General features: G+C 32.2%; 1 protein-coding gene across 5 annotated transcripts; it reads right to left on the bottom strand.

Moving 5' to 3' along the window:
- Nucleotides 1–2,693: 2,693 nt before the first annotated feature.
- On the bottom strand, nt 2,694–27,218 carry LOC127854099 (uncharacterized). Of its 5 annotated transcripts, none has more exons than XM_052389093.1 (10): nt 27,036–27,218; nt 16,963–17,072; nt 14,936–15,223; nt 10,945–11,022; nt 9,804–9,878; nt 8,446–8,517; nt 8,156–8,227; nt 7,484–7,561; nt 6,748–6,855; nt 2,694–4,798 (listed from the first exon to the last, which is right to left on the bottom strand). In XM_052389093.1, the coding sequence occupies exons 3-10, from the start codon at nt 15,069–15,071 to the stop codon at nt 4,449–4,451; spliced, it is 969 nt and encodes a 322-aa protein (XP_052245053.1). In that variant the 5' UTR covers nt 15,072–15,223; nt 16,963–17,072; nt 27,036–27,218; the 3' UTR covers nt 2,694–4,448. The 5 variants fall into 5 exon arrangements, with proteins under 5 accessions (XP_052245053.1, XP_052245054.1, XP_052245055.1 ...); XM_052389094.1 differs by lacking the exon at nt 27,036–27,218 and adding an exon at nt 23,038–23,222; XM_052389095.1 differs by lacking the exon at nt 14,936–15,223.
- Between the last annotated feature and the right edge of the window lie 526 nt (nt 27,219–27,744).

Below are 27,744 nucleotides of genomic sequence, written 5' to 3'. Positions count from 1 at the left end.
GTTTTGCTGACACATTATCCATACTTCTTGGATAAGAAATGCTGCGCAATTTTGTATGAACATTTCGATAAACACTAATATACTTTTCATCTACTGGGTGTGGTTCTGATACACCTTTCCACGTATAAGTTTGTTACACAATAATACTTGTCTGCCAGCAAATATTTCCCAATGTTGTCGATGATCAGTGGTAACTTTTGCCTTTTTTGCAAACAGTTGGAGATGCAAACGAGAATTACAAAATAATGGAGACATTACAAATAATCTCTTGATAATTTCATCGTAAATCAAGCAAGGTTAAACAATTTTGTCGGATCGTAAGTTGTGTTGGAGTTTCCCCAATGGCGTATATGAATGTGATTTACAGTCAAATCCTGATATTCAACTAAACCCCAACGGATTAAATGCCAATTTTGATGAAGTAAGTTGCCTCATGTTCGAACACATTTTGTACATTTTTATAAAAAAATTTAAGTGATTTTAATATTATTTAAACATAAAGCCAACAAAACTTCGGATCCGTTATTGAAAACAATTTTGGGTTTTACAAATACACACATTTTGGTAAAACATAATGAGAAAAACTAATACAATCCTGGAATTCTCGTACAAAATAGAATGTTCGTACAAAAAACATAACATTTAATTAAATGCTTCCACTTTCAAATTTTCTTTTTTATTTTTCTGACGCTTACATTTATGCCTTATTGCGTGATGTTTTTGATGACGAACTGTATACTCTGTTGTCATTAATAAGCATCATGTTCTAGTCTGTGCAACTACAATTTGATTTGCAAATACGGATTGGTCGAAATGTTTACAAACTACATGAATAAATCCAGTTCCGTCATCAATATATTTCAAATTCAAATACAAAATGTGTGTTCTTCTTGTATAACAGTGATAGTTTATCGGCTTACGTTGCATTTGCTACCTTAAACTCAGTCCTCTAACCGAAAGTTAAGGGAATTTATACTTGCATTTTTTTCTTTTATTGTTTAAATGTGTTTCGACAATTTTGAACTAGATTGCTATCTTATCCGTAAAATGTGTTTTATTTAACAATTCATACACCCACGTCTTACACGCAGATGAAGTGATATTGTAATTGCTGTTAAATTGTATACCCTTTTTCTGAATATTTGTTTTTTTCTGTAATCGTCGTATCGGATTTACAAAAAATATTCAATTATTAAATTAGAATTTCACAATGGAAATATGCATTCATATTCACAAGCTTTAATGAATCCGTAATTATTGCTTCAATATTGTACTTGTTAAAGGACAAGTTGACCGGAACACTCGACCTAGCTGACATAAACTTCTCGTATCGCACTCTCTGGTTGCTGTTGTGAAAACATATGCTCAAAGCTAACCACTTAAATTTAGTTGATGAGATCCGCTGTTTGTTTTCATGGTTTTCAACCTTATAAAAAAAGTGCATGTTTGGCAATGCGGTTAGATTATCCACCTCTCACGAATAATATATCAATATCCATGCATGTTCAATAGTGTTTTAAGTGCTTAAGAACGTTGAGTTGACTATGAATAACACTACAGTTTAACATTTGTTTAGCATGTTCTCCTTAAAGTGGCAAATTAACATGCCCCTATCGTCGCCTATACGGTCGTTACTATTTTAAAGCAATGTTAAATTGTATGTTCTAGCACAATCATAGGCATTATGCATTGATTAACTCCATTCTGCTCATTCGATTCGGCTTATTGAATCTAGTGAAAATATGTATTGCCGTTCACGTCAAAAATAAAAAAGGCACTGTAACAGCCAATTGCGTATTTAAATTCTACATTATTAAAAATTGAAACTAAACCCAAAATCGAATGTGTATATTTCATTTAGAAGACGAAATAACACTATTGCCTGAGATGTGTTATAATATCGGGTTGTTAATGCATACGTCTCAATTAAAATCGGTAAAATATTTAAGCTTCTGTAACACATGTCATCATTAATTGGGAATATACGTGAAATGCTAAATTTCGCAGATAATTTTAGAGAACGACATGCGAAGTGTGAGCGAGTAAGGTTTAGTTTTCTATGGCCCGGGCTTGAATCTAGGAGGTGGATAATTTTTGTATTCAGCTGTCTTTTTCAGGCTTTGATAATTATTTAAGACTATGCCGAGTGTTATATGATATCAGTAAATACATTGCATAACCTGTTTAAAAACATATCAAAATAAAATATGTAAAAAATCACAATCCGCAGGTATCAACCACTGCAACGCAGCTATCACTTTTTATGTATTTACCTTTATTTTAAAATGGTGTGTTTTATGATGCGGACCATTTTAATATGTTTAAGGACACTTTCTACAAAAATTGGAAACTTGAGCTGTATAATTAGAACTAGAACTTATGCATTTTTGTGATTTTAAAATGCAACCTTATCTAGCAAGTATAATAGCTAACACGTTTAGAAGTGTCTTAAGTTTACTTTGTGTATCCTAACATAGAATGAAAGTTGATTCCATATAAAGAGGGACATTGTTATTGTTGTCATATGCTCGTATTACTTTGTTATTGAATTTAAACTATATACAGAAAAAAAAAATGCTGTACGTGGATAACTACTATTGGAAAAAAGCCAAAATATGTTTGAATGTGTTGAATTATTGAAATGCGAAAATGTTTGAACCAATAACAATCTTTCATCATATGTGAACAAAGCCTTTAAACTTAGAAACTTGTTTAATCTCTATTATGATTAGACAATTTGAACACTTTCGTACATAACCATTGTATATAGATTTATCATGAGAACAAGGAGAGAATTCTGGCTTTAGTTTTGTTTGTTTATGAAATTGTACTCTACTTTTATACAACATACAAGTCACTTGACCACTCGTTTGTTTTATACATAGATTTTATATGTTGTATACTCATGGACATTTGTCTGCTGCTTAAGAAATAACTTGTTAAACTGGTATCATACACGTGCAGGTTCTTCTCAGTATGCAAGTGTGGTTATTGATCTTAACCCGTTAGAAACACAAATATAACCAATTATGTTCTCATATAGATAGTTATTACATAATGGTATTATCGGTGTTATTATCCTGCATATCAAACAATACTTCCTTTTCCAAAATTGTCACATTATTAATGTAACAGTGTATGCAATACGTGTGAATGGGCTTATTACTGTTATCTTAAATGCTTGGTAGTATATTCTCACAATACGTTTGAAAAAGAAGGATTTCCGATAAAAACGTGTCCGTATTTTACCTTCGTAATATGGAAATTGTTCCTTATCAAAAACCTACTATAATAATGGAAATCTGTATTATGCTTGTTATGCTATAAAATAATAATACAAATTGTGTCTGTTTTTTAACAGATGATATTTGTAAGCACAATCCAATGCGTTATCACTAGATTATGCAGGTTCTGATAACATAACATACATAAACAACAATGCCCGTAATATTTAAAAATGGTATAAATATGATACAAATGCGTTCTCGAATTTCAAGCGTTTTTCTACTGCGTGTCCTTTATAATCTGCGCCGTTAATTTATAGAAAGTACACACATTCTGACAATTTGTCCATATACCTGTTATCGTAAATAGATATACTAAATGTATAATATGACTTTGATGCACAGAAAGGCGCACATATATGGTACATACCTGTATTGCAACAACAATATATGATAAGAGTACAACGATTCCACACTTATTTACATTCCAAAGCATAGGTTTTAGCGGTTTGGGATGGCTGATCACCTGAATAATAAATTATAAATTAACATGATAACGAGAATCGCTCAGTTTTCAAGTTAGCATTCTAAGTTTGCATAATTATCTATGTTTGCGGGTTTTCCCATCTTGTAAACCGCTTTTTAAAGGCCGTTGTTTGCTCATCCAGCTTGTTAGATTGTTAACTAAATAAGTTAAGGTTAACTACCTTTAGGCATCGATATGCTTATTTGACTGTCGGTAAAAGCACATTTCTTGTTCAAATATAAATGTGCCGTATATGTTGGTTCACCAGATTAGACATTCATATATTGTCTCTTGCTTTAGGCACCACATCAAGTAACCAGTGTTAAACATTTCACAACATACCATTGTAGTCCCAAAAGCAGTATATTTTGCTCTTATTTGAACTTTAGCCACATTGTCCTTACCGTGTTGACTTCATAAAAAACATAAAAACTAATTCTTGAAGGAGTTGCCTGCGTAAACATTGACTTCGATGTTTTCATCGTGTGCAACTTCCCATTGCATATTCAATTGATAAATTTACTCTTTGTCATGATTCCAATCAGTGTTTTAACCTGATAATTGGGCGTTATCAAGTTACTGAATATTGCACTTTTGCTGGAAAACAAATACCGAACCATTTGTTTGCCAATTATAAATGCATTGGCAGTGTTATTTGGAAAACACAAATCGAGATAACAACCCCGAAATTGTTTCGATTATTGTTTGATAGCCTTACCTGACAAAGCAAGAGATGTCATTTGAATATAATTATCACATTGTTGTTTCAAACCTGATATATGCAAGAAACCCAATTTACTGTGTAACACGTTCAGCTTGTTCTCATTAGAATTGGGATTTTTGCCTAGCACATTATAATCTTGATGATGAGTAAATTGAGCAGATAGTAAATAGTAAACTTCCTTTCCATCATATTCAAGTTGTCGAAGCCTTGGGAAGTGTAGAAACATTCTAATTATATCGGGAAACACATTGTCGGACGTAAGCATTTTATAGCTGACGCGAGTTAATGCAGCGAACATATCGTCTTCTGAAATTATGGATTGAGCTGAAACAAAAAAAGACGTGTCAATTGCACTATAATTGCCCGAAATAGGCCATACTAAATGACTTGCATGTTAGAACCAAATACTTAATATACAATGAATTTAAAATACAATGATTTTAATACCCCGAATGAAAAAAAGGGAATCCAACTTTAAAAACTTGTGCATCATTTCGTTATAGTGCATGGTAATTTGAAACCGAATGCACCCATACTGGATGTAATATTTAAAAATGTTCTTAACTATGAGTTTCAAACGTACGTGGATTAATAAAAGATACATGGCTGAATATAATATGGGAATTAAAGCATAGCGAGTTCTTTGCTTCGTTCCCTCGAAATATTGCAATCATGATGAGTTATCAATTTATTTGATTATAATCTCTTTCTCTTCGGTTGTTGTTTGATGTGAATAATAATGTGCAACATATTAAATAATAACACTTATTGATTCGAATAATAATGTGCCTAATGGGATATTTGGAAATTAAACAAAACCATTGTTTAGATTTAACAACAGTTTAATTTACATTAAAGGCAGTTGGTGTGCTTATGATTTCACATCATTTTAGGGGGCCAAACTCTGAAACATTTATTAAATTGCATTGAAAAAACTTCGGTATAATTGAACTTGTGTGAATTTATTTTAATGAACGTTCAAAGTATGGGGAGTTTTTGTTAAGTGTAAAGCGGATTGACACTTGCAACTTACCAAACAATTACCATAGTTTCATTTACATTACTTGTATTCCATGTATTTGTGTTTGCAGTATCGCTTGTTTTTGTACTGGCCCAAACTCTGTTACATTTAGGCACTTATTATTTACAAAGAACGTCAAACAGATTTTATCCGCTGGTACAAGTGGTACAAGTGGAGCTTTACTTTATTTGTTTTTTTAAGCACTTACACAAACAATATATTATAAAAGGCATCTGCTCATTTCAAAACCGTTGAAAGATTGCTAAGGCTTAGTCATGGTAGCTATATATTTTTCAACATGTATGATGGTATTGATAAATTTCAATGGTAAAAGATAAATCTGACCATGTCTTGTTTTTATGTTATGTCTCCACAGTTAAAAATTTCTTATTCTACATGCCACATTCACTTAAAGTTAGGGGACCTAAAAGCGCTTAATGTTTGCAAAATATTTTATAATATTTCGATTATAAATTAAGAAATTGGGAGTACAAAGATAATCTGAGAACACGTAAATGTATTAATGTATTTCGATGCAATAACTGAGACACTCACATCCGACACAGCCCATTTGGATGTATCGGATGCTAGCGCTAAGCAACCCGAGACTAAGGCCATTTACATACGTTTTTGCTATTATCGTATTGTGGTTCTTAATTACATAACACTTCTTACAAACGTTTAACGAAGACGAGTGAGGTAATTTTGTAAAAAGGTGACGAAACAAACCATGTTTAGTTAACTCTCATAGTATTTGGTGCGAATATGTAAATAACATTTGATAAAGCTGCTAGAGCAAGTTTCAATAAATTGAGCATCGAAATATTAAGCACATATTTTAAAAAATTGTGTTTTTCATAAATGCATGCTGTGAAGTGTTAACTGGAATACAAGCAAATCTTTACATAATAGTTAGCATACAACATGATTTTAATAAACATAACGTTAAATAAGAATGGCAAATGAAAGTGTTTAATGTTCGTTATTTATTATATGGACAGAAATTTGACCGGAAAAGTTCCATTCACGTTTAAAATTAAAACTTGAAAAGGTTTTCCTTACAAAACAGAGGTAATAAAAAATCTTGTTAAGTTTTATCTAAGTTGATGATTTGTTTGATCTTGTCAATAGTGAAAAAAGTTAACTGCTGAACAATTTGGAAATATTACACTTGTTTTAACATGTAAAAAAGAAACAACAAGTATAAAAATGCACGTAAATTGCGCAACAATATTTAACAAACCCTTCATACCTTTCAGCCGTTTCTTTAACAAATAAACCAACGACCCAAATCGTGCATTACACGTCCGTATCTCATTTAAGATATCGTTCACGATGGACATCGGTGTAAGGAGCAATCCTGAAAATATACATTGAGCCGCGCTCTGTGAAAAGAAAGTTGAATGCATGTGCGAAAAGTGTCGTTACAGGCTAATCATTGACAAAACTTCCCGCCTTAAAGTGTTTTTTTCTGAGAAGAGACTTTCTTAAAATAAAATATGTTATACAAGCGGAAAGTGTCGTCCATAATTAGCCTGTTAGGATTGCACAGGCTAATCTTGGACGACACTTTTCGCACATGCATTAAACCCAGTTTTCACAGAGCAAGGTCGAATTACTGATTTCTTTATTAGTGTATGTAGTACAACACGTGTTTGCTAATATGCACAATAAAAGCATTTTATTGATGTGTTACAAGTTTTAGTCAAGCTAAGTTATGGTACAATTTACCAATTCGAATTCAAAACCGAACATTCTAAAGATATCCCCATCAGCTACGGCAAGTCCATGCTTTCTGAAAGACTCAGCGCATTGTTTATCAAAGCCGGTCTACTTTTCAACTTAGGCTGAATGATAAACACTATCATTAAAATATGAATGTATCCTCAGAAGAGTTTATTCTTTAAATCGTGCCAGCTAAATACGTATAGTCACGTTGCATTAGTCATGAAAACATGCATGCTTTAGCAGGATGCACTTTATCTTACCTTTGTTGTTGTCATTATTAATATAGGATGGCGATGCTTCATATAATTTGTCCCGGCCCACTTTGCAAATAGGTAGTTCTGAAAATAATAATATTCTAGTGTTTAATATTTTGGTCGCATACAATGCACTTGCTCTGCTTATTATATTTTATACATTTCACTAATTTATCACCCATTCCCTCTCACTCGCAGCGGTGTGTTTTATAATCGGTCGATTAATTAATTGAGAATATAGTTCTTATCATAAATGTAACATAATAATAAACGTATGAAACGTCATCCTTCATATTTGTCATATGCAATTATGAATATTTACACAGATTTTAACAATTTAACAATTTAAATGTCGATGCTCTTTATGTAATCAAAATTTAGTTGTGCACTAAGACAGAGATAACATATGTTTGTCTACGTGATTGTGTCTGTTTCTATAAGCAGAGTTACACATTAAAGTATTCACAGCGTTTATAAACACTTGCCCTCTTTATTAATTACATTAGACGGTTAGGTTTGTTTTAAAATTAGCGTTTAATAAATACATTTACTGTTTCGTAATAATAAATACATGCAACAATAATATACAATACATTCTTGAAATCTTAACGACTGCATAGGGCATGAAAACAAGTATGCTTTAATAGCAGGATGTACTGTATAACCAAATCATCTTACCTATAGTGTTATCATTATAAAAAGATGTCGATTCTTTATCTAGATATCCCACCCTTACAACGTTGATGAATACTGAAACGAATGTAATACAAGTGTTTAATGAGTTGACCGCATATAATTAGCATGCACTGGTTATAATATTTTATTTTATAAATATCATTTATCATTTGTCCGATTGCAGCACGGCTCAGCGATGTACTTTAAAATGTATTGATAACTAAGAAACAATAGATTGTGTTGACGCTTATTTAATGTAGAAATACAGTAAGTGCACAAACGAAAAAGGTTACCTAAAATAACCATTAGCAGAAATTCTTTGGGGAGAACCTTATCGTATTCTTTATAGCGAACACGCACTGTTTCTGCAAAAAAAATGTTTCATCGTCGGTATTTGAACATACATTAGGCAGAGTAAATGTGTCAGTCGCTAACAGAAATTCATTAAGGATTATGAGAGAAAATTGTAGTTGATCTTTTTATTTCTAAAAGGTCACTTGGATTAGGGTTATGGTAAAATATAGATTGGTAGAAGATCTCCAATCAATAACTTTTTTTATTTCGGTGTCTACAATCTTTAGATAAACAAGTGAGGAAGAAGAAGAACCAACACCATAGAGCCGAATCATCTCAGGTAATAATTACGAGTAGCGTACATATTTCGTACTCTTCGAAAACAATACGCAAAGCACGCCATTTCGGATGCATAACCTAATTTAAAAACAGTCAGACTAAAGTGCACCTCTTGATTCTAACAAGGCAACAATAAAAGATTACAATTGCAAAACTTAAATATGTATTAATTGATCATTGAATTACTTATTGTTTATGACACAAGTGACAACATGGCCCGAAATCAAAAACATAATCGTCTCTTGTTTTTTTTTTCAACTCACAAGATTTGACTATCAACTCAGCTATGTATCAAGAATTGCGAGCTCACGAAGAATCTCAAATTAAAGATATAAGAATATGCAAATGGTACTCATCCAATTCAATCGAACTAAAAACTCAAAAAGCTTTTATGAACACCCACCTAAGCTTGATTGTCCATTTCATCTCACAAATTCAGAAAAAAAACTCACACTTGAGTAAGAACATGGACTTCAATATGTGCGTGATACTAGGCCTGTATTTCCGTTGACATACATCACACAAATATATTTTGTTTTACGTGTACGTGTTTAGTTAGACAAAGCTTATGCTTGAATATCTGTATTTACTGCTTTTAATTTGATTTTCGAATTATTTTTTGTATTGATTAACGGTGTTCAGAAGAACATATTAACAGCATTTCAAATACAATAAAATAAAAAAGAAGACCATGATTAGAAAATATTTGCTATGAATTTTTTTTTATGAAACTAAGTTAAATATATCGTATTTTGTCAACGTTCTATTCTCTGTTTCCTTGCGCATTGCTACATATAACAGTCTTTACAGTGTTCATACAAATTATGTCCCTCTTAGTTAATGTCAGTTGATGTTATATTAGTGTGTGTGCGGGCCATAACTACATATATTGTTTTCAATTCAACGAATTAAAATGTTTGCTTAAAATTTTAACAAATGAACACGTACAATCAATCTGAATTTGACATGAAAACAAGTATGCTTTAGTAAGATGTACTTTATAACTAAAACATCTTACCTATAACATTTTCATAATCCAATGATTTCAATGCATTCAACAGATTTTTCAGCTCTTCAAGTGTAATAAATCGTTCTGAAACAATACAAGTGTTTAATATGTTGGCCGCATATAATATGCATGTACTGCTTATAATATATACATATATACTTTTATAAATGTTTAACGTATTTAAAATGCAGAATGGATCGGATCTTTGTTTTATAATGTGTTGATAAATCAGAAACAATATTTTGTATACACGTATTTTTATTGAGGTAATAATGCTATAGCGAACAAATGAGAAATCTTAGCTGAATAAAGCACTTTGAAAAATTCTTCTGTGTATGAATATAACATTTGATTTAGATCCGGTATTCGTTCTGAAATCAAGCAGCCTGTACACGTAAGTGGCTGGCATAAAAATTCAGGAGATCGTCTTTATTGTGACTGTTACATGATTATAAACGTTCTGCACATAACATCATCGTATACATGTTGTAGTTGTATATTTCGTTGTCACATTTAAAATTATAGAAGTTCTCAACGTAAATAAACCTTGAACAGAAAGGCAATTATTTTGAGCCAGTTATTAAAAAAAAAATATATCTTCCTTGTATCAAACTCTGCAAAAAGCACAAAACAAATCGTAAGTTTAATGACTGGTTGATCGACGTTAACGGTGGTTTGTATATTAGATTAGGACGTATACTTGCACCCAGTAAGCCACTTAATATGTATTGTGCGTTTCTTTACTACATTTATTTCGTCTAAAGGTCTTTTAAAAAGTATGACCTTTCTTCTGTTAGGTCAGGTCTCATAATGGGCTTACACATACTGTGTATTTTGAAATAAACTCACTACTTTTAATTATATTTGATCATTTGTTTCTCAAGGTCAATTATTAGAAGATTTTCCATCAATAACTTGTATTACGATCACCGTAGAGCCGATTGGGCGTGATCATTTTAATAAATTGAAAGTGTAATTATTCACTTACGGGGTAAAAATACGTCAACCTATGTTTTATTTTTAATAACGATCCTTTCGCAGACTTACGTGTTTATGTCTGAAATCTCGGCAACTGAACATGTAAAGCACGTTGCATGAGACATGAAAACAAGCATGCCTTAGCAGGATATACTGTATACATAAATCTTACTTATTTTGTTTTCGTTATTCAAATATGATGACGGCGCTTCATATGAATTGTCCCATCCAACTGTGCTAAGTGATTGTTCTGAAAATTAAAATACTAGTAAGCAAGTGTGCAATGTGTTAGTTGCATACAATAATTTCACTCCTTATTAAATGTACACAGATATCTTGTCTATCACTTATTCCATTCCATTTGCAGCATTGTTCAGTGGTATGTTTCATAATTGTTTGCGTATTTACTTGTTCGCATCATGACTGTTACATAAAAGTACACGTTCTGCAAATAACGCAATCCTTGTAAGTTAAAATAAAAACAAATGAAAACATGTTAACGAGATATTTGGACAATTGTCAGAAAAACAAATAGTTTGTCATCATTAAATAATCATAGAACAAAGATATGGCATTACTCGTTAAATCCGAAGTATTCAAAGTGGCGATTATCTCATGTAATATTAGCTATCTCACGGTGTCACGAATGCTCATATCTGCTAGATTAAAACTATATTTCACGCCCTTTAACAAGCGTAAATATTTTGTGTTACATTATGCGCATATGGTTTTACATGTCGATATCCTATTTTCAATCAGGATTAATCAAAATATAGTAGTACACTTAGTACTCAACTCACATTTACAAATGTGTCATTTTGTGATTGACCAAGTTATTACTCAACAACTAACTAATTTCATTTACCGTGACGATCGCTTCGCAATAATAAAGTCTTATGTAATACAAACTATACTATTGAACATGTATTGAAAATTTCCTTTTAATAATATTAGAATATTTTAATAGTTCAGTATGAGCAAAAACAACATATACTATATAGTTTCAATATAAAAATACGTGTGTGTTTCTTTAATCTACATATAGTTTTCGATCTACAGAGTACGTATTTTGTCTACGTGGAATTGTCTATTGCCAGACACAGTGTTGCCTATTGAAATCTTGGTGTTAATGAATGTTGGCTATAATATTTGTTTTATTAAATATTTGTAGTAAATATATAGTTTGTGAAAAGCAAAAACAAATGCATCGGAAATACAATTTTAGACAGAACATGTAAAGAAACGCTGTATACGGAAAGAAAACAATATTCTTCACCAGGGTTTACAATAATTATCTTACATATCGTGATTCTGGATTGTTTACAAAGGTACTGTGTCCCATCGCCAGCATTTATGTGTTCTGAGCCTAAATCGGGTGTTAAGTGTGTTGGTCGTATACAATGTGTTTGCATAAGTGGAAATATTTTGTTTATATTTTATTATATATATTTCATTTATCACATTTCCCTCGACGTGTAGCAGAGCGCAGGGATGGGTTTGAGAATGGGTTGATACATTAAAAACGGTCAATTCTGTCGAATTTCATTGAAAATATGGCGAATTATGCTCCTCCATGCTGTTGTTGATATAACTTAAATTTATCAAACAGATGCAGACATATTCTGACAACACACACGTCTTACTCGTGGCGCGTTTGCATTCGACAAATAACAAAGTGTCTATCCGGTTGCTCGCCATAAACAGAAATTAATCGGGAAGATCGTCCAAATTATAAATGATGCATAATGTTAATTGTTTTGCGAATAGCTTCATCGTTTTATTTTAATTTTAAATACAAACGAAATACTTTTGAGTTCTTGAAATACTTGTCAGAACGAAAACATTATTATATATTATTAGCAAAAGGTATTGCAGGAGAAGGTGTCAAGTCCAAGATTTTCAACAGGCCCATTATATAGCCATGTACCTATTATAGCAATTTATATTTCGATCAACATCCCCTATCTCTGAAGTCCTGAACCATATCAAGGCCCTAGCATTAACATTTTTTTATATATGGGTGCAATATCATAACTTGCAAAGCGAAACTATGTACACAACTATTTATAGAATCATTCATTGATACGCTTTATATAAGGTTCCATGAAATTTGTAAGCAGTTTTAAAATAAAGCTTCGCATTATCAAATACGAAATGTTCAATATTTTTTTAATTAAAAACGGATGCTTTTAACATGTGGCATTATTAAAAGATGGAATGTAAGGACAACATATGTGCATCGTTCATCTATCCGTGTTTATACTCAGCGCCAAGTTGTATTTTTATCTAAGAGAACACACGTATAATAACTATAATAAGGTATTTTAAAGGAAGAAATGGTGACAAATCTACTATTAAAAAGCGCTGTAAAACGCCCTATCGACGTGAGCTTACCTTAGACACACAGCCAGATAAAGGTGAACAATTATAGAAAGTTATAACATATTCCCTTGATGTATATTGACGTTATGGCTTAAGTATGACTTATTAATCATGTTTTTGATCTTTGAAGTAAAATGAGTGACATTGACCTTGCCTCTAGGGTTATTGGTCTTCCATGATGATTGAGAACGAATTCGTTATGTTTCATGGCTGTGAATCATACGTCAATGGAGATACAGCTCCAGACAAAACTAATCCTATACAAAATTGTAGTTTCAAGTCAAAAAGGGTCTCCGTGATCATTCAATGGTTGGCGTTGCAATTTGGCATTCATCATCCACTATGCAGCCATAGTTTGGATGATATCTGCCCTAGCAGTTAAACGATGTGGCTCCAGAAAAAAGGTGTCTTTATTGTCAATATAAAGAAGTGAAACTCCAGCTGTTGGAGTAGTATTGAATTATTATTATAAACAATTAGTAGGTCCTTTATTTAAGGCAAGTTTACTTTAGAAAAACCGACCTGTAGGCATTGTAGTCTATTATATTGACACAGTTGAGAGTGTAATTAATCATATTTGTCATACATTTGTCTTGAGTATATCGCATTTTCATAATTTCAAGATGTAAACTTAAACATAAAGCGTACACATTGTAAGTTGTTGGAACATTTGAAATATTTAATTTAAAAACGTTCACTGACAATTATATGTTTTTACAAGGAAGGAAAAATCGGCTTTACAAGTAAAAACGGGCGGATGCATCAACTGGGCATTTACTAAAAATAAAAATGTGTAAGGTTATTGTGTTTATGCATTGCAATTTACCACATTGATATTCATATACCCATGAAGTTTCATGTTGAAATATTGAATAGTATCTAAGATAGAGCGCTGAAACGTTACATAATACAAAAACAACGAAAGCCAATGGCTTTTTTGACGACATTGTAATTTTATGGTTCTTGTGCATCTCCTTATTGATATCTATACGATCATGAAGTTTCATGTTGACATATTATATCATTTCTGAAATCTAGCCTTAAAATAACATAACACAACATCAAAAAGGCAATAGCTCTTATTGTAGAGAGTGAAGGTCTGTGGGTTTTGTGCATGATTTTTTTCCTCATTTATATCTATACATCCATGAAATTTCATAGTGTAGACCTGTAAAGTATCAGAAATATAGCCCTGAAAAGTAAAATCATACCAAAGAACAAAAGGCAATTATTCTTATTGAAGAAATGTATTACTGAAGTTCTTGTGCATGACACTTGTCCAACTTGATATAATATATATATATATATACCAAAGAAGTTTCATGTGGATTTTTATATCGCTTTGAGATATAGCCCTGAAACGTGTGCGACAAACGGACGGTCGGATATTGCCACAACTATATACCGCCGCCTTCTTCAATGGAATATACCGGCCAATATATGGAATTATCACCAGATTATGTGAATTGTTATCTGTATTTTCATTTAAGCCAATATAAAGGTAATCATTAAGAAACTGGTAGCAAAAAATAAAAACGTAACGTAAAAAAAATTGACATACAATGTATTTGTATGAACACATGTTTTCAGGACCCGTTGACTGTAGATTATAAATGCATGAACGTTGAAGCCCATATACCGAAAAATGCAGATAGTGTGTCCTTTACGTTTTCTAAAAAATTACGAAAGATAAACATATAATAAACTTAATTATGGCAATTGTAATATTTCGCATATTCTACACCTACTGAATAAAGAATGAATTTTTGCCAATTTACTACCTAATTGTTCATGCGCAGTGTCATCGCCAGTACTTCCTGAATGTATTTGCATAACTGCGTCCAACAAAGCATGCGTGTCTGCATTATTTTTCCGTGGCTGTTTAATCCTCGTTCTTCGTGTGTCTACAGGTACCATTTTTTCTGCCTCTTTGCTTTATATTTCTTCTTCAAAGAATCATTCCTTGCCAATGCACGTTTGTCCTTTTCGTTTGAAATAAGTCCTTAGATTTTCTTGGTTATTTTGAGTTCACCAAAGGCATCTCAATCAATTGTAGCAAGTCGTGCTTTCTTCAACAATAAAATCAGAGGAAATATAGATTTATCGTTCAAGTTTACTTCATTAAAACAATTATTGCATATACGCATTTCTTACTTAAACCATAGAAAAGAACACTGTACATTTTCCTTCAATATATGAACATTTATTGTATAACATACATATTTTGAAGTCTAATATTCATTCAATTAGTATATTTAAGATATATTTAAATAATGTATACTTTATTTTAAGGTGTATGGCGTTATGGTATTTGTTGACATTGTTTGTTGGTTAAACAACATAAGAATCCGTATTTATAACACGGATTATTATCGAAGCACTTATTTTTACAATATTTTCGTACTACAATTGCGGCTGACACTATTGCATTACAAGAGGCACTGGGCTTACTGGGATATGTCAAATAAGCGTGTGCTTTTTCGGATTTTACAAATGATTGGAGATTAATTGATATACGACGTTACCAATTACACGTGATTACACAGTGTACTTGACCATTTATTGGACACGGTCTAAAACACAGGAATCGCGCTCTTCCTAATACCTGAATAATCTGTAGTTTTTATGTCGTTGATTTTTTTTGACATACATGACGTAAAAAATGCCGGTTCAAAACAGCATCGACTTGAAGAGAAGGATTAAGCCTAACACTTTATTAAACCCAGGTTCCAATTCCAAGGGTGCGTTTAAAATCTGTTTCTTGATAGTATACATACTACATTAAGTTTCAATTCTAAAATATGTCACGTACATATATTAACTTACATTTTTAAAACAAGAGATCATAAAGGCCGCTTATCTGATACATGTACGAATTAACCATGAACGTGCAGATGGTGAAAAGTTTTTCTTTTAATTTCTTTATTATTTTAGTTTCTAAACCTATACGGCTCAACGTTAATGTATTCATATACAGCATTATAACAAATTTACTATATTCTAAATATAAATAACTGTAACTATTAATATACAAGTAACCTATTTGTTAAGCTACATTTTTACCCTGGGGTCTTAATTTGAACAATCTTAGTAGAGGACTTGTTATACGCAAAATAATAGACACCAACTCCGATTTCAAAACGTTATTTACTATATAGGCCTTTTTTAATCAATTGACCCTTACGGCATGGCAATTGTTCACCCCAATGAGTAGGATTGGAATGAACTAAGCAGAAAACAATAATTAGATGCTTCAGAGCGGTTTAAAAAAACGAATAGTATTTTAAGTATATCAAATTTAGGAAAACTAGTTCGTGTCCAATTTTTACCAAACTTGGTAGATGATTACCATACTAATCGAAAATAAAAAACTAATCCCTGACCCTTGTGTTGTCACAGAAAAATATTTTTAGGAATTCAATATTTATAAGGATCGGAATTCTTTTTTGTTTCGAATTAGGCTTAAATTAAACAGCAGTAAGATTACCTACTTGAGCCTACATTGGTCATAATGGTTTCATAATTATATAAATCTACAAATTAAATATGCTCTTGATAACAAATAGTACTGAGCATCAATTCTTTCTATCGATAATTCGTTAGTTCGATCCATCGATTGGAGTGTTAAATTAGTCGTTCTGATAATATGCATTAGTATGACTATACCCAAATAGTATTAATAATTATTACTATACCCAAAATAAATGCGAAACTTTGTGAATATGCATATTCTATTGTATTGCACACAATCGAGTTTTAAGTATGTTTAAACTTCATATAAACAGGCTCTCGTTACTTTTGTACCTACCTGTAAAAATGGATCGTTGATAATATTGCCCTTTGGACATTTGCAGTCGTGAAGATTTTCCATGTTGCTTTAATGATGTAGCCTACCTTTGAATAGACATCATGTGTGTCCTGAAACATAAAGATTCATATTACATTGAATAAAAGTAAAATAAAATAAGGGCCATCTTCCGTAATTCTACACAAAGTCGAATACACATAAATTTAATACGAACTAGAGCTTTTTCACATACGTGACGAATACCCCCACATGCCGCATTGACACATAATTTTTTGCATATGTCTTCAAAAAAAACAGCGGACACAATGCTCAATGATTAAAACGCACTAAATGACCCCGTGACCTGGTTTTTGACCCTTCATGGCCCATGTTCAAACTTGATCTACACATCATATAGATACAACTTCTGACCAAGTGTGGTGAAGATCGTATGAAAACTACTTAAATTAAACAGCAGACACCTTGCTGAAAGTGTAAAACGTACTAAGTGACCCAATGACCTTGTTTTTGACCCGGCATGACCCATATTCGAACTTGATCTAGATATCATTTAGATACAACTTCTGACCAAGTTTGGTAAAGATCGGTTGAAAACTACTTAACTTAGAGAGCGGACACAATGCTCAATGTTTTAAACGCACTAAGTGACCATGTGACCTTATTTTTTACCTGTCATGACCCATGTTCAAACTTGACCTAGACATGATCTAGATACAACTTCTGACCAAGTTTGGTGAAGCTATGATGAAAACTGCTTGAATTAGAGATCGGACAACATGCTGAATGTTTAAAACGCACTAAGTGACCCCGTGACCTAGTTTTGTACCCGGCAAGGCACATGTTCGAACTTGGCCTAGACATCATCTAGATACAACTTCTGACCAATCAACGTTACCATATAGCTCTAAAGAACCCAATGGTTTACAAACAGACATATGCTAGCGGACTCAAAATAATAAATAAACTAAGATGTCTTATTATGGTAAAACGTTATATAGTACTTTGTAATTGCGATTACAATATTCTTGCCATTACATGAACATTCAAGCTTAAAAGATGTACATTTTACAATCAGTATATAAAAGGAAACGTTTATAAATAAATTCAAGTTTTATAAGTTCACCAGTAAGCCGAACGATATACTTTACATTATTATACCATAGGTGACTTTCAAACGTCAACTCTCATCATACCAATGATCGCATAATTTAAATATACCATGACTTTAGAACGTTCAATAATATCTCGATCGGGCAATTACTTTGAATTAACCCCGCGTGTGGAGCTAAAAGTAGTAGCACGTTAGTCCGAATATTTCGATGCAGCAAATAATTGGCAAGCGCTTATTTAATATTTTAAAACGCATATGCGCTTATTATAATGTCTACAACAAATCGATGTTGATGATTGCATGACTTTCATATAAGATGTGCACGTTCGTCTTGTTTGTTATTCGAAGTTCAACATTTATTTTCGGTTTAGTAAAATAAAACTCATAAATATCATAAGCATCTTACGGGGTGTCGTAAATATTGCCTCACCACATAAAAAAGTAATGTCTACTGTTTTCATGACCCTCAATTGTCTATGATATTTGTACAAAAAAATATACCCAATTCAATACTCGATTCGGATTGACGTATTGGCCGTCACGCGGAGGTCTCTTAAAAAGAGATGCATTTTCAACTCGCGCAACTGCAGATGTTGAAACTACAATATTTCCATGACTATTTAATGGGTCTAGCACACACACAAATCAGTACTTACAATTAAATTCAAACATTTTTTTACGAAAGACGATCATCATGTTTGTGAAACAATTTCGGTCCTTTTGTGGTTTATTTGATGTATAACTTTATTTCGTTTAAAGAAACACGCGACTTTTGGTGTAACCGGAAAATAAATTGTTAAGCTTTATTATTTAAACTGTCCCATTCCAATACACGCATTTGAGACGGATGTCGTCTCATTGATTGTGTTACTGTAAATGCACATGCACAGTATATATTCACGTCAAAGAAATTCATTTCAATACATGTACTCATATTCAGGAGTGTTTGTATCTTGGTATTAGAGTGTTTTGTTTGAAATGATGAATGCCACGGACATAAACAATACCGAACTCAATATAGATTATTACAAGGAGGTTATTAAGTAAAAAACTCGACTCTTAACTAAAGTTCTGGTATAAAGCTGAAAATAACAAAACGTAAACAAACGAAATTTCAAATAAGTATTGAACTGCCTTCTTGCAAAGCGCATAAACATAAAAAATAATAATTAGGATGAAAAAAGAAGTACACGAAAAACTATCAACAATTCAACTGTCTGATTGCAATAAGTATGTAATTGTCATGACATACTTCTCCTCTAAGTCTCTCAAAGTACTCTTAAGCAAAGAGGCTGGAACATGATTTGTTCATGTTATTATGTATCTACATGGAATCAATGCGCCACCGCAAATCTCACCTGATGCGGGCAAAGTAAAAAATTGGTTTTGTTTTTTATAGACCTTCTGCAAAGGTTGCTGCCTTTGTAATTCACGATTGAACTAAAATACACACTTAGACCTATAGGCGTATGTCGTATGGGCAAACCTGCAATATCTGCTGGTTTTAACTGTCTTGATTGATCAGTTAAAAGGCTGTAGCAATCACTGGGGTATTCCTTTGACTCTTGAAGTCCGACTAAGCATGCATTGTGGTCAAGAATGTTACCATATTATCTGAGAAATGGCATACCAGCTTACATTGGAAGGCGACATTGGAAGGCATTATAGCACTTAATGACTGATTGATTCACAAATATCTCACATAAATTACCGTTTTCCTGTTCATTTACAACCTGTAAAAAACATAAATCAGTAATGTTAAACAGAATACTAAGAAGCTGACAATAAGGTAACTTTCCATTTTGTTACAAAAGATATTTACAGTATGAGTGCCTTCTCATCTATTCCACTTTTTTCATGAATAAATGCACAGTTTTAATTAAAATCACTTTCGAACGGGACGTATGGTGATGCACCGCAAATATGTAAACTAACGCAGACTGCGCCTCATAAAAACATAAATCAAATCAATATATTTATAATTAAGTAAATATCATTTCCTTTCTCAGAACGAGCATCAGAAAGGCTCATAACTTTCAACTTCTCGTGAACTGCAATCTTTGTGCATCCACTTTTTTCACATATAACAATTAACACTTGCCCTGCCTATTACTAACTCTTTGTCATCACTCAATGTCATGTGACATACTTTACTTTCAATATTTTCAATGTGATCACTCATGTTAGCACTGAAATTTTTCTGAATGTTGCTACCAGAATAAACAGTTCACACAAAAGTTTCTTTTTTCTAGTGCTCTAGATATTTTAGTGAGTCTTGTTTTCTTCCTTGTGTTGCTGCTCATTGAAAGTTTAATTATTGGAGCAAAGAACTTCATTTTAGCCTTTGTACTTGTTGTGCCAATATCTCGACTTTGGAAATATCACGTAACCCCATAGTTCGCACAGATTCATAAGATGTTAGATGTTGTATCGTGCACAGGCCTTCTTGTTTGCAACGTGTTTGGTCAGTAGATTCTAGCAGTACTGGCAACACTACATAATTTAATGTACTTTAGATTTATAACAAGATGTTTTTTTTCTCATATTTATGCAATTCAACACTGGATATAATATCCAATCCGGATTGATAATCATGTATTCCTTTCGAACACTATTTTGTGGTTGATGTTTCTCTGGATTTTGACGACGCAATCTGGTCTTCACTGGAACACATTTTTGTACACGTCGAAACATCGTATCTATACAGATTGGGTGGTAACAAGATACATGTTGACAGCGCATGATTAACGACGGTCAGAACTCAATGACCAAAAGCATAACTCAGACAACTTGGTCTCAGGTGAGCTTTAACATCATTCATGGACGCGTAAAAAATAAAATGGAAAGGCCTTTGGTTCAGTCTTGGATTGTTTCCACTTTAATAAATATGAGAATCTACTGGGATGCTTTTAAACCATTTGGATGTCATTTTTGTTACTACTATTCGAATTCGACACAAATGAAATAGCTTCCGATTCGAGTCACTCACAGATAAAACTAAAAGGTTGGACTTACATACTTTGTACATGTTCTATAAGACTAGGAAGTGCTATCAAACTTGCAGATATTTTAAACAAGTAAATATAATCCAGCTAATATGAGGTTATAATGCAGATAATAACGAGAACAATACTAAATTAAAAACAGTGCATAACATTTTTAGCTGGTCAGTTTCCTTTACTTCTAGGCTGCATTGAGTGATTGTGTTCTTTGTTTGTCAAGTCATTGCCGTGTCAATTGCCTTACATATGTTAACAAGAATCTCGTTACTAAGCTGCAACAGTCAAAATCAATCAATCATATTTACAAATTCAAGAGTAATAAGTTTCTAAAACAGTCTACCACTTTTATTTGCTAATAAAAACATTTATTGAAACGACCTTTTTGCTTAAAGAGGACTAGGGTTACAAAAGTCCTAACCCGGAATTTGATAATTAATTATTTTTCATTGAATTTCCCCATGGGAAGGGGATTCTGACTGCTAAAACCCTTTAAACATTAAATCATCTACATCGTTTGTTTTTATAGCAATGAAGACTGGACAAAATTATAATTATTAATCAACCTTACAAAACAAGGCATTAAACACAAGAACACTTGCTCAAATATTGATCTGTATCAATACGGAATGCTTTGAAACAACAAAGTGCTAGGCAAAGTCAGTGAATCGGAAGTGGTACACGTACGTGGTTAATAAATACCATTGATTATTCGTCAACAATGTAGTGTAGTAACTAATGTCGTGTAGTGAATGGAAAAACACGTAGATAAAATACACAAAATAGAATACATCAACACCAAAGAATTGTTAATTACTTGATCGAGAATATTTTGCGTTTGATGATTGGTTTCTGAACGTGGCGGTTCTTCTGAATTTGGGAATGCTTGATTGAAACTTCAAGCATCCAGCCGTGAGAATTGTTTACGAACCTTTGGGAATCAACGGATTTTAAAGCAACAATGTTGAAACTTAATGAGTGAAGCATTACTATTTATTCTCTATATCAAAAGTTGAAGAGAAACTAGTTAACTTACTGTGTATAGTTTTGCAAATAGTATTCATTGACAAAACAACTTGTTTGCATTTAACACATACCGTAATTTATGATGAGCTGAATATTTTTGTCATTTTTTCAATTGTAACAAATCTCATCTGCGATAAAATAATGACTAAGGAGATATGCTATTACATAAGTACAAAAGGAACAAGATGACCGGTAACATGATAATTTTCTAAATTAATCATATTAGTTGTGCAAATAGTCTATAAATGCTTAGTGAATAGATGTAAAATGATAGCATGCATTTAGTGTCAACTTGTTGAACTGCATATGCTACGTGAAGGAAAATCCCAAATAAATTTTTCAAATTAAATTTCTAATATATTGGAGAAGTCGATAGATAAGTGAAGTAACCCCAGTTCCTAAAACAATTTAACAAATATTAAATACACTTAATTTATTAAATGTCCGATTATACACTTTGAATTCCTAATTTATCAATTATTAATTAAAAACGCATGTGTTGTAATACAAGTATAAGTGCATTGTAGCCTCGTTCTATTTTTAGAATCATATAATAAATCCGTTTCACTCGAATTGTGTGTCTGCTTTTTTATTTACCCTGTTGATATTGATGTTGTCTGAAAACCCATGTGTATTCATATTAGTTTTGTATCATATTTCATAAAGGATTGTATTATTTCTTAATAAGTGAATACTAGTAAGTTAAATTCAAATTAACATATACATACTTGCAAGCACTGAAACTCTTCAACAAACAGAATGTTTCAACGTCAATATTAATGCTTTGCAACAATTCGTAAAAATATTACAGGTCGGCTAAGAAGACCTCGAGAAGAGGCAAATATGACCTGAAAATAAACTCTGATATACACACACATGTGAAAATAGTATCAATCAGTGATTTAGATTTTAACGTAACATAGCATAAAATATACTCACGAAGAGGCTCTATTATTTCCAAAATAATTTAGATTGTTATTCGCTGTGCGTTGCTACCCGAATGTATTGCAACAGGTGAACGCGCGCGTTATACCTGTGCTGGGTATTGGATATTGGCCGATCATTTTGGTTAAATCAATATACACGTTTCGTACACAACCTATCTGTACAGCTCGCCAATTTACATCATTAAACCCATTAAAGGTCATCGATACCTGTATGTAAAACGAACCAACTATTAAATCTTTTTAGTCATTTTAACCGCATTAGCCAACCAACAAGTATTCTTGTTAGAATTCTGTTAAATAACCTAATTCAAGCAATTAACAAGTAAACGTTCATGATAGGCTGTTTAACAAACTAAAAAAACAAGCATTTTTATATAAGCATTCACGCACTCACAGTATATAATTCGCAATTTCCTATCGCAAGATAGCACGGTGTAGTAAGGCTGGCTTTTATGTTATGTCTTAAATCGACTTCAACGTGTGGATCGTTTATAATCTGAAATCTACGATAAAGAATAGCTACCCGATCTTCTGTGTTGCCGTGGTATACACGGCGAAATAATTTAATCCGCTCACCTTCCGCTTATCCGTCAAATCAGTCTGCTTCTTTAGTGATATACAATGGAAAATAACTACCTTTAAAACTTTATAACAACAAGGCAATATTTTGTATTTGTGTTATGAATTATTGCATATGATAGAAATTAATGAAATGTTTATCCCATTTAAAGGATGAACTCGTTTTAGCGAGCTGCAATGATACCTGAGAACACTTTTGGTACCTATATGGGTCTCGAACATACCAATATGGGTAATGCAGCTTTTAACCATTTGTGGAGTGCATATGGTTCCTATATGGGTGATATAATTGCAGCCTCCGGGTCATAACAGGTCTGCATATGGGTTGTTTATCGTCCCTAATAGTATTTACCAGCAATGTTTGAGCAGCGCGGTCCTGCAGGCTGGAATTTTTCAATCGTGTAATATTTGCCAATCTTATTAAAATAATTGCATGTTCTTGGTGTTATTTAAAAATGCGCCGAACGTTCAGAAAATTCAAAACGTGTGCAGAAAAATTGAGAACATTACGTACTGCAATACAAATAACAAAATCAAGGTTATTATTAGATGCGCAATATTTTAATGGTACCTGTTTAACTGTTACCGGGCTGCCTAACTGGTATTAAGTAAGTTGTTGAAATACAGATCATAATCGAAATAATTTGAATGGCTTTGTTTACAAAATAACATGCATTATCCTTCGGCTTCCCGGTGTATTTATAATCACAAATTTAATTTAAATAATTCACTCGTGTAACAGTATTTCTTGTAAAAGACAATTTTTAACTATGCAAGAAATCAGCAAGTACTCGAATGGTATTAGTAACAAGAATCTTTTACTTAACTAATTGGTAGTGTTTAAATATAATTTTATTATTATTTAATAAGTAGATTTGGGTGTAGTTATTAGCTAGCCATATACTTAAGCTGTAATGTACAACATTGGTTTGTTAATTTTATCAACAACATTGCTTACCTTTGGAGTAGTGTATAAAATCTGAACGAAAAGCATTTCATAGTTTCGAATGTATCTCTAAATGTAATGGTATTATTCTTAATTCACATTTTTGGGGTATTTAAAAACAATGTCCTGTGCAATAGAAAATAGCCTATGTAACCCTAACAATACATGAATATACGAGTAATTCATTATTATTTGAATGTGTAAAACTAGAAACAGGCTTTTTTATTGCAGATCATGGTTTTGTCTAGTGAGGAACGAACACGGATGCTTTGATATTCTGACCCACTCCGAAGACAATAATACAGACAATAATGTAAGGCGAAACGGATCAAATGTAAACAGAATATAATGAACAAGCAGTGTGAAAGACATGAAAGAGAGAGGAGAAATGCTAGAACGCTATTCCGTGTACATAAACGAAAAGACGGCAATAGAAAAAACATGCTGCCGGTGTAAGATAATGTAGTATATTTACCACAAATAAGCCTAAATAATGACCTAAGAGTCTCCAAAAAGCATAAATGACACACACATTAAAAGGGAATCGAAATCGAAATGTTATTAACAAACACCAGAGTCAAATATTTTTGAGCGGACAAATGTGAGAATGACAGATGTAACGCAGATGACAAAAAAATCAAAATTGCCTAATAGAGACATTACTTATGAACCAACCGAAACATATGAGTTTTAGGAAACTAATATAGACATTGTAAATAACATGACAATGGCAAAAACACAAGCCATCCAGAAAAGACAATTCAGATGGACAGGTTCGACAGAAAAATCAGAGAAACTCCGTAGAGACATTAAATATGAAGCAACAATCGAAATAAAAAAGATCTCATTAAAAAAGAAAAGATGCAACAAGTAAACAAATCGCAAATGGTCAAGTAGAAAAATACATATCAGGCAACAATAGTAGAATATTTGTTGGAACCAATAAGTATTTCAGATGTAAACTTGATGATTGAAAAATCAAAGGAACCAATTAAAGACATGGCAGATAAAGAAAGAAACGATGATAGAAGGACCACATGAGTCACGAAGAGTCATTTCAGTTTAAACAGTCGTGACAGAAGAAGCAATTGAACACAGTAAAGACATTTCAAATTAAACGATTATCACAAACTCACCCATTAGAGACACACATTTTGTTACGACCACAATCCACATGAGTTAGAAATGTTAACAAAATCACAAGGATTTGTTAGAAAATATGCTTTAATCTTTATATGTCGGCTGAAAAAAACAAAGCAGGTGCAAACTTGGAAAACCACTTTAGACAGCCACATATTACAGAGATTTGTTACTATCTTCTAGAGGATGTTATTGGTAACCCATTGCACGAAACTTTCACTGGACTTTCTTTGCCAAAAACGTTCACTAGGAAGTCCTTACCCGCAAGTTTGAACGTTCGATTTTAATCTTAACATTTCAGGAGAAATGTAGTATCAATTCTGGTAAGTTTCGCAGAACACGTAATCCAGATTGTTTTAATGTCTTACGTCTTTTAATTTAGGGATTTAACTATTAGATTACTTGTGAACGTTTGCACGTTTTCATTGCAATATGTCAAACAATATAGGCACTGTCATTTTTTGGTCAGATATCTGTTCATATTTGTTAATGTTTAATGCGTATTTCAATACAATAACACTTCCTTTGTTTTAAGACGGTAATTTTATCATACATACGCCTGTCATTTATGAGTTTATAAATTGTCACATGTTCTCTAAAAAATCAGTCGTGTATCAAAGGCAGTCTGTCATTTTACATATTATAACTACATTCATGTATCTTTAAAGTTTAGTTACACATGATAAATAGCTATTTCTCAATCACCGCCACTCGCAAATGACACTGTTATGTCGTTCTTACAATTTTGAAATAAACTATGATATAATAGCATGTGTCACCCACCATAGGTGTGTCCTACTTTTAATATGTATCTACCTCATGTGACACTGCGTGTTATTTAATTAACTGTGAGTGTGCGTGGAACATATCATATTAAGAACTTGATTTCATTATTTAATATATAAAACCCTAACAGTTTGACTTAATTTACAATGAAAAAATAGGGAATTTTAACCAGAAATCCTTTATTTCACAAATAACTTCTACTAGCTCGTTTACTTATGGATGAATATGTTTCATAAAAGGCAAAAGTAGTTTAAAAAAAAAGATGTTCGTTTCGAATAAGATATCGCCTCCATGTTGCATAAGTTTCTATGTAAACAATTGGACACCATATATGTATACATTCACTCGATTTACGACACAATGTTGTCATATTATATCAAATGTGAACAGATTTAATGGAAAATTCATAAAGTATGTACATAACAATTATCAAATTTTTAATGTATAAGCAAATAGAATATTCTTACATTTTTCCAATATTGCTAATTGTTGCATAAAAATAAGCTTTCATGTGTTATATGTTATAAATTAAAACAAACCTCGAGATTATGGTATTTTCATTGGAAATATCCATGTTATATGAAATCATATAATTAATCATTAAATATCCACCGTTGTGCAAACATAATAGGACTGCATGTACAATTTATCAAGATAGCGTAGTATAACGTCCACATACGGATCTGTTAAACACGAACTGCTTAATGATAAAATAAAACACCGCATAAATCAGTTCGAATTGACTTTTACAATATAAGATAACGCCGAAAGCATATGACCACTAAACACACTTAAATCACTTTCTGTCGATATCGGTGGTCGCTTATCTAATTGCGATAGCGGCTAATTGTGTAAACACATCATTACTACTCACCTGAACATGAGTTACCATATTAAATCTCTGACACGAATATATGCCAACCACGATCAATTGGTCGGTCTAAAGAAACAGAAATTAAATATAAATATGGATTAAATATAAATTTTAACAATGCATTTCTTCAACCGGAATGACATCTTTTATAAAACCAAAAGGGATTTTAAACCAATCTAAGCAACTGGTATTTTTCGTCCAGCGGTTAAACAACCAACTATGGATGAAAGAAAATATATTGATATTCAAATGTCGCAATTTATAATCCAACTATTATATAATGTTTTTAATTGTGTAATATAATATGTGTTATGTTATTAAACATGATGATTTTCATGATAGAAATTAGTTCCCTTATTTGCTTATTTCAACAT

Source organism: Dreissena polymorpha, chromosome 12 (genome assembly GCF_020536995.1).
Source record: "Dreissena polymorpha isolate Duluth1 chromosome 12, UMN_Dpol_1.0, whole genome shotgun sequence".
NCBI lineage: Eukaryota > Metazoa > Mollusca > Bivalvia > Myida > Dreissenidae > Dreissena > Dreissena polymorpha.
This window is presented reverse-complemented; position numbering and strand designations above follow the sequence as displayed.